At 34.7% G+C, this 9788-nt stretch overlaps 1 protein-coding gene across 1 annotated transcript; it reads right to left on the reverse strand.

Annotated features, from left to right (window-relative positions):
• Positions 1 to 4505: 4505 nt before the first annotated feature.
• Positions 4506 to 5909, reverse strand: LOC107782784 (peroxidase 9-like). Its single transcript, NM_001325343.1, is given in 4 exon segments — positions 4506 to 5027; positions 5125 to 5290; positions 5383 to 5574; positions 5661 to 5909. Coding segments are annotated over 4 exon segments (990 nt in total). The 5' UTR covers positions 5880 to 5909; the 3' UTR covers positions 4506 to 4614.
• Positions 5910 to 9788: the final 3879 nt, after the last annotated feature.

Genomic DNA, 9788 nt, shown 5'->3' on the forward strand with positions numbered 1-9788 from the left:
GTACATGCTGCACATCCTTTAGAACCAATGTGCATCCGACATTTGTCTTGATACGAATGTCACCAATCCCCGCAATCTTTGAGTAACTTGTGTTACCCATTTTCACTGTGCCAAAATCACCTGCTACATATCTGCAAAAAAGATCTCTTACCGGTGTGGCATGGTGAGATGCCGCTGTGTCAACCACCCATTCCGACTCTGGACCTGACAGGTGCATGCATTCCTCTTCCTCATTTATAAAGAGGACAACATTATCATTATTTTGCACCATGGCGGCTGTGTTGTCGTCATTCTTCTAGCCACTGGTTTCACCTTTGCCCTTCCTTGGATTTGGGCAATCTCTTTTGAAGTGACCTGGTTGATTACAGTTGTAGCAATTTCTGACTCTTGATTTGGATCGGTTCTTTGACTTCCCACGAGCTCCGGATCTACCATAGTTGTTCGAACTCCTTTGATAACTCCTGCCTCTACCTTCTGTGATGAGAGCCTGTCCTTGATTTTCAGGCTTCTTTCTCATCTTCTCATTGAGTAGAAGAGCCGATGTGACATCTTTCAACTCAATAGTAGTCTTACCGTGCAGGATGGTTGTTGCCAAATTATCGTACGAAGATGGCAATGAGTTCAATAGCAAGATGGCTTTATCTTCTTCCTCGATTTTCACTCCGAGGTTGGCAAGCTGTGTGATTATTCCGTTAAACACATTTAAATGTGACAAAAAATTCGTACCTTCACTCATGTGTAGGGCGTATAACTGCTTCTTCAGGTACAATTTATTTGTCAGCGTTTTGGACATGTATAGGCTTTCCAACCTTGTCCAAATTCCACGTGCAGTATCTTCATCAATGATGTTATTTACCACATCATCTGATAAGTGCAACCTAATTGCACTAGCAGCTCTTTCATGCAAGTCAGCCCAATCCTCAGCTTTCATGGTATCAGGCTTTTTGGAATCAACATCTAGAACCTTGTGTAATCCTTGTTGGATGAGTAGATCTCTCATCCTTCTTTGCCATGTTGAGAAACCATTATCTCCGTTGAATTTTGCTACCTCGTACTTTACTCCGGACATTTTTATTTTTCACCAAGTATAGTACTACCGACAGTGAATAGTATTTCAGTGAACGAGCAGAACCTGTGCTCTGATACCAGTTGTTGGGAATAAACCCCTTACCAAAATAATATTCACGATAATAAAGCGGAATAATAATGTAGCACCGAGATACGGTAATTAACAAGAATAAAAGAGTAACAATGACACCAAGATTTTTACGTGGAAAACCCTTCTGAATAAGGGGAAAAAACCACGACCCCGAGAGGAGCAACTGATATCACTATAGTAAGGAATTTTACACTTTGTAGGTCGGAGATAAATACTCCAAAGACCACTACAACACTCAAAAGAAATAACCCTCTTTTGATATTCCCACCTCACTACAATATCGCTCACTCTCTATTTTCCTCACAGACTATTTTCTTATACCTTGTCTGTGAAACCTCACTCTTTCTTTCTCTCTTTGTTGGTGTGTAGAAATGAGAGTTGAAGCTCTCCTTTTATAGCCAAAGCTTCACCCTCTAAAGCCTACAATATTTGACAATTTACACACACTTTTCACAATTCAACAAAGTTGGCTACCAAACCAAACTAATTCAACAAGGTTGACTACCAACCAAACCAAGTCAACAAGGTTGGCTACCAAACCAAAGAAAACTCTTATTAGGCACATGCCTAATATTTCTTCAATGTGATGGACATCATCATAAAGTTGGTCAGCAAACTCATATGTAGGACTTTGTAACCAAGGAAAATTCCAGGAAAATAGTATGTTATCCATTCTAGTGTATTCTTACATTTATACTTTAAAAGAAAATTTGTGCTACTTCTATCTCATTGTACTTTTCCTGCTCAAGGTACCTTAACATGGTTCAAAAGCGAGCTGACTTACCCATATATAAAAAAACAGCTGAATGAGTTCAATTCTAGAATTAGGTGTGCATATAAGGATTCAATGAGCAGTTATATTGTCATTTCTGGTGTTGGGTTTTTGATGTGGAATACCTATATTACATACGAAGGCGTTCCTTAACATAAATCAGAGTACTTCTTGGGCAATCTGTTTTCTTAATATTAATGCAAATGTTTTTAATCCTATTGCTCTATCTTCAGCAACCATGTTCAAAAAAGAAGGGATGATTTTTGAATACATTTTGAACACGGTTGAGGAAAACAACAAAGAATTACAAATTGAAGATTTTACAAGTTTGCAAAAGAAGGGACATGAACCAAATTGGTACTTCATTCTATTATACCACTTTATTAGTATTCTCATTTGTAATATCATCACAGAGTATGTTATAAACTCTGTGATGATCATTGAATATTTGGTACTCTCCAGTTCTTAGTTCTTTTTTTTTACATGCGTGCTAGTAGGTGAGGCCTTTTCTCTGCCTCAATAGGATTAGTAGGGTAAGGTTTAGCCCGGTTTGAGTTGCCTTGGTACTATGCCTTTGGAAAAATATCCACACGGCTATGAGATTATATGCCCTCGTGAGACTTTGCCGGCAGCTACACCATGAATCCTCTACATGAGGCTGCCATCATAAGGCAATGTGAGGCGCAGAGGAGTGATTATATAGCCAAGGCATATGGGTAACAATACCGGTGCTATTGTCCCCCTTATTTGTACTGTTCCTAATTGTTGTATTTTTCTTTTCTTTCATTAATAAAAAATTAGCCCTAGGCGCTTGCCTAGCGGATTGCCAAAAAAAAGAGGAATGAAAATGAGCAAGCCAAACAAGTGCTAGAAAAGAAACGAAAAGAGAATATTGAAGGGAACAAATTGGGATCATGCCAAGTGACCTGGTGAGCCCATACTTTAGCACGGGCTAACTACATCTAATATATATATATATATATATATATATATAAATAAAAGAGTGTTTACTTCACATGCGGCTGAAGTGGTTAAAGAATCCAATGAGAAAGCGACACGTGGATTTGGATCCCAAATAATAAGAGAAAATTGAGGGGGGAAATAAAAAGTTATGTTCCTAAAAAAGGAACCGGTTGCTATGGTCTCCTCCCGCTCTGCTCGTAATATTCAATCAACTTACGAAGATGCATCAAGATAAAAAAGAAATATTTTAAGATTTGAGCATGATTTTTAGAAATGTTCATATGAAATTCTTCCCCAAGAACCTGCAAGCGAGTAAGAAAGAATCTTCTAATGAAAACTAAGAATGCAAGCATTAAGAAATAATTTTCGTGGAGAAAGCTCAGAAAACAAAAGCTTTAAGTGCTATAATTAAGTTGGTTTGGTAGTGACAAGAAAGAAATAAAGTTGGAAAGTAAAAAAGCATTGAATTTTTTCGGAGTTGAGTCAAATGCCTCTCCCCTTTTTAAAGGCATATGTAAGGTCTTTTCTATCCTCCCAGATCCTACTTGTGGAAGTACACCCCCAGATCCAATTTGTAGGAATACACTGGGTATGTTAGTGTTGTTGGTGAGCGAATCAAATCTGAAAACAGCCTAAACCGAGGATTGAGGAAAGACAGGAAAAGAAGATGAAGGATTTGAGGAAACAAATCTCTGGTGTTGTTCCTAACAATTTTTTAGCAAAATTGCAGCTAATTATGGTGACGTTGGAATTGAATAGATACTAGAGAAATCAAATCTGAGATCTTTTGGAATGTTCTTTGGTGGTGGTATTTTGGTGGATAAGTGAGAAATAGGTTTGGCAAGCCAGCAATGGAACTTGCCGCCGACCATGAAACTTTCCGGCAAGGTGGTTGACCTTCAAGTACACAGAGGAAAAGAAAGAATGGAAAAAGAAAAAGATAAAAAATGAATTGACTATTTCGGAGATCTTAAACGCGCTTAAAGAAAGTGAAAAACACACACCTTGCCATATCAATAAATTGTGTCTAATTGAAACACTTTTGGAGAGTTCAGGTGTTCAATAGGTACTAATCAAGTATTCAAATGAAAATATCACACAAATTTAGGGGGCTGCGTACGAATTTGGCCAATTCATTTTCGGTTAGTTAAAATGGAAAATTATAATTTCCAACCTTGTCGCCTGTGTAAGTGTGTATGCTCTCAAATCTCGACAAATGATAAAAATCGTGATAAGTTTGCAAACATAAATTAATCAATTTATAGTGAATGCTTATATTATTAATTTCTACTTATGAAAATAAAATTCAAATTATGAACTCATAGCTTTGAAATTGTTCTTTTATAAGCAAATTCCATTAGTGACATTCAATGATGTCCATTCCTCCTCCTCTTTCTTGTAATGAAGTAAATATAGTTTGAAACATGTGAAAGATGGTAGTGAAAAAATCGTAGTAACACGTGTCTGATTAACATTGCTTGGAATAAGCTATATTTGTAGTGAAAAAATCGTAGTAACACGTGTCTGATTAACATTGCTTGGAATAAGCTATATTTGTAGTTTTAAAATTTTGAACATTACTTTACTTTAGTTTGTAGAAACTCTAATAATTCACAGGAATTGATCTAAACAATTGAACTTAAATAATACACTGCTGTTTTGAGCAGAAATTAAAGCAAACATGATCAATCCATATAATTGTTCTTAGATAAACAGATATTTAGTTAAGTCTGCGACAATTCTTCCTGATGTCACCCTTGAATCCAGTAAGTGGAGTGATGTTCCCCATTTTGACCATTGACTTTGCAAAATGATGGAAGAAAAGTGCCTCATTTTCAGCATAGCTCTTCACTAATTCCTTTGTCTTTTTTACTTTCCCGGTCAGTAGTACTTCATCTGAGTTCAAAAGTCCTTTGCCCCATAGTAACAATTGGAAATATGTATTGTCAAATCTTACTGGTGATGTGAAATCAAGAGGGGAAATGTTATTGTCTCCCCCTATTCTTGGACAAGCTGTTTTTAAACCAGTGTAATAAGTTTTCTCAAGTGTTGCATCTGGCAAGTTGTCACCATTTTGATTGTATAGCCTTTGCCTAAATGATACACATCTTGCCATCCCTATGGTGTGCGCTCCTATTACATGATGAAAAATCAGAACTTTTAGCATTATCGATCTCATCCAAAGGTAAAAAATCATTTGCATGATTAGATTTTTGCAGGATTAGCTCACCAGAAAGAGCAACAAGATCTTGTTCACTAAGGCCTTGTCGCGCGAACAGCGTTATGAGGTTTTGGATAGTAGAATTTGGTGCAGGAATGTTTGTGTTTGCTTTCTTGAGGTTTGCTATCTTTGAGTCTCTTCTTCCTAGTGGTACTTCCCAATGTGGTCCTCCACTCTGTTTAGCAAAATTCAGAATTAATTAAGAAGCACTTAGCTTGTACTTTATTTATTAATATTCCTATTTTAATAAAAGAAAAATGTGGTTACTAGAACAGTGGAGTCGCGAGCAGCAAGGGCTAGAATGTCTGCACAGGAGACAGTGTGAGGGCAAACTTGTTCAAGTCTAGCTTTGATCTGATCAATAACTTCAAATCCCCTGATGGAATTCTTGTTTGGTCCTGCATCTTTTTCACTTTTGAATGCACTAGTCTTGTCAAGTAATATTGATGCATCACAGCCCTATAACATAACAAAGAAGAATTTCTTAAGCTTACTCTTTTAACATGCAGATGTGATAAAAGTATATACTATATGTATATATGTACCTGGACAAAGCAGTCATGAAAGTGAAGTCTAAGCAAAGAAGCAGCCATTCTTGGATCTTTAGCAATAGCCTCTTCCAAAACAGACATGACTATCTCGTTCGCTTGAGGGCACGAGAACTGGTAGAATTCTGGAAAAAGACCACCACCCCAGCTGGAAAGAGCAGAGGACAGAAAAGACATCATTATAGTAAGTGTATAAACAAGTTTGAGAGAAGCCATTGTGTGATTGAAAGAAACACAAAGTTTTTGTTGAATGAGATTACTTGGTGCAAATGCATGGGGAAATTTATATAGAAAGTTTCCATGAACAAATCAACTACTCCTCTGCTACCAAATCCTCTAATAATGCTTTTCATAGTATAGTGTGACCATGTCAACTCGTTTGTACATAACTTAAGGGAAATAGTATATGTTTGACTGAAGAGTATTTTTGCAAGTGTTTCTGGTTTCAGTTTCTACCTGCTCCAATGAACCAATTGAAGATTATTGTGTCAGCCACGTTATAGGGTTTGAACAATTTCTGTACCTATCTTGACCTGACGTTTTCAGAACAAGAGAAGAGAGAGTCCAATGATTATAACAGAGTACAAGACACATATTAACAAAAATTACTCAATAGAATAAATGAGCTTTAGAGTAGAACTAGAGGATTCTTATAATTGATTTTAACTAGTTTGATTCTGAGGTTGGTTTATTAATTCAATGATTGATTGATATAAAAGGATTGGGTTCGTACACCAGCGTTACAAACAAAGAGAAGTAATGCACTAACAAAATTGCTCAATCCGTTTCAATTTTTAAAAAACTTTGTTGAAAAAGGAGCTTAAACATTTTCACTCAATTATTTTTGACTATAAACAAACAACTTCTAAGAACTCTTTTTTCCAAAAGCCTTGCTCTTTTAAATGTTTAATTAAAGATTTAAAGTTCACAGTGGCTTTCTTTTCCTAACAAGGACTAGTATTTTAGAATTCGTAGATCAAAGTCAAATCATCTTCTTTTCCTCAGAATTTATACAATGATTTTTATTAATTTCTTTGATATACAGTGTATATACTTAGAAACTATATAAAAACAAAATAACTTTTTATATTTAAAAGTATTTAGAAAAACGGTTAGACGACCATGACAAAAAAAAAAAAAAATTACAAAAAAATACACGTGACGAACTTATACACTATTATACACCTTTATACAAGCGACTGTAGACGAACTTCTTCCACGATTTTCAGTTGCAATTCTTGTTCAAAACCAGTCCAAATCTCTATTAATTGACTTCAAATTTTATATACAACTTCCTTATACTATTTCTAACAAGTCTAAATAACACCCACTCCAAATTTCTCATAAAAATCAAATTCGGAATCTAAACCCACATATTTAAACTTGTTAAAAATTTAATTTTCATCACCCAAATGAATTTGGTTTTGTTGAACTAATATTTGAGTCACGACTACTAATTCGAAAATTTACTTAAAAGCTTGAGCAATCTTTTTAAAAAATTAAATAGTAATTTCGAGAACCTATTGGAGTCAGATGTTGAATCTTAACCTATTATTTTTTGGCTAATTGGTTGTAAATTGAAATATGAGCTATAAAATTTTAAAAATAGGTAATCCAGTTGTTCTTACGTGAAATTTTTCCCCAAAAAATTGCGGTAATAGACCGGTCACTACCTCATAAGAAATGATGCACTTTAATATTATAATTTCAATGTTAAAATTCACTAACACCAACATTCTCCCACTCATTTTAATATTAAAATAAAAGAGTTTAGTAGTTGAAGGGAGACTATTATGCATAATGAAGGTGTGCTCTGCGTTGAACCTCCAATTAGTAAAATAACGATATCTACTTCAGAGTCAGTAGTGGATCAGACTTGAACTATGATTGCCTAAGGGAAATAAAATATCACTGCTTACGCATAATAATCAAGGTGTTGATATGAGCTTTATTAGCCAACACATTACGAACTTATGCTATCCCGATTTTCATGAGTGTTTTTGAGAATAAGCCCAATTCTCATAGGAAACGACCTACTTTCACACTTATATATATGAAATCTATCAAGGATACTCCTGTAACTCTAACACCTCACTTATACGTACACATTTTTCATTAAGAGTTAAGAAAAAACTAAATCTCACAAATCGTTACAGGATAAATGCACTCACACCATAGGAATGGAACAATAACAAATATAATAGTGCATTCAAACTATACATGTTTATCAGGCGGGCTGGGACGGGTTGAACAAAAAAAATCAGCCTGTCCGTTATCGGACCGGGTTGGTTAGCGGGCTGGGATAATGGGCTGGTAGAGGGTTGAGAATTTTTGGGTTATTTCGGGCTTAATGGGTTCAGGTGGGCTGGGCTAGTGTAATTTTTAATTTTTTTTTTCTTATTCAATATTATTGATACTTAAGTGTTTGCAAATTTTTAAGGCTTAGAATTAAACTTTGAAGTTTTAAATTTGAAATTTGAATTTTAAAATTATAAAATTGAAATTAGAAAGTAATGGCTACAAAAAATTATTTAATAAGACCAATAGACAATATGTAAGGAACAAACTCCGAAGGCTTTTATTTTATATTTTTAATACTTCAAATTAATTTGCAAGTTCTTTTTTTATTTTTTTATTTTTGAACTTGAAAATTAAAAATTTACAACAATTATAAAAAATAAGAAATAGTACATCACATTTTTTGCATCATTTTTGTATCCATGTCAACATGAGGTTCTTGATTTCCGGCATTGGTTGAATCGGAACCATAAATCATTATATCTCCAATTTCTTGGTCTTCCTCTTCGTCTACCTCGGCACGCCCTTGATTTCGTCGTTCTGATCTTATCCAATCTCTAAAGCACACTAGAATTTCCAAAGCGTTGTTGCCTAATGAATGACGAGTATCTCCTAGTTGCTGCCTTGCTTGGCTAAATGCGCTCTCTAATGCGACTGTTGAAATCGGCACATTTAACACGTCTCGAGCCGGACGAAAGAACAAGAAATTAATTTGAGTTGCTCTTCCACCAACCCAGCGGTAGAAAATCCTCTGTGAGGGGATATAGTGACTTTTGCAAGTAGAATTGGAGTTCATCAATATTCCTGCTACTGATTTGTTGATGCTCTCCTAGTGTAGACAAAATCAAATAATCTTGAACGTCATCATCATCATCCAAAGTTGTTCCAGATGTTGAAGTATTACTTGAAGGAATATTTGCATCTACAACCGAAGAAGCATCGACAATATTAGCATAATAATTATATAAAGTTTGTAAACGTTTGTGTAGATCAGGAATACAAGTGTCAATATTAGGAGTTTCAGTTGGTCCAATATCCATATAAGTATATAAAGCTCTGATTAATTGGCGACACTTTGTCATTTTGATAGTAGGGTTGAAAATAGCGCCAATTAGGTAAATATGGGGAATTGGGTAGAAATAGTTTTTAAACTTATCTAGCATAGATTCAACAACAGAAGTATATCCTTCTTTCTTCTTCAAATTATGTAGTAAAAGAGAAATTTCAGTAATATGAACTAAACCATTTGCAATAGTAGGATAATAAGCTCTAGAAAACTCAAGTGTAACCACATAAATTTTTGTAAAAATTGTACAACATCTCGAATGACATCCCAAGTTCTAGATGTTAACAAACGGCTAGGATCGATACAATGAGAATTAACAACTTCAGTTATAGGCATTCGATATTTATAACAACATCTTAAGAATAAATAAGTATAATTCCACCTAGTAACTATTTCTTCAGGCATGAGTCTTGGTTTTAGTCCATAGTGTACACATTTTTCCTTAAATGCATTTAATCTAGCACTTCTATTATTTTCTTGAATTACACCAACAGCTCTCCTAACTAAAGCGATTTCATCTCTAAATAATTCAAGGCCACTCTTCACAATCAAGTTATAAATATGACATGCACATCTAACATGAAATATTTCAGGAAGTGGTGGGTGTAGATGCAATTTTAATATTGTAATAGCAGCATTGTTGTTAGAAGCATTATCAAATAACATACACAAAAGTTTTTCTGCAAGATTATAAAATATAGCAACTTCATGGATAGTATTACTTATAAATGCACCAGTATGACTTTGATCTTCATCATATT

The sequence above is a fragment of the Nicotiana tabacum genome, chromosome 18 (assembly GCF_000715075.1).
Source record: "Nicotiana tabacum cultivar K326 chromosome 18, ASM71507v2, whole genome shotgun sequence".
In the NCBI taxonomy this organism is placed as follows: Eukaryota; Viridiplantae; Streptophyta; class Magnoliopsida; order Solanales; family Solanaceae; genus Nicotiana; species Nicotiana tabacum.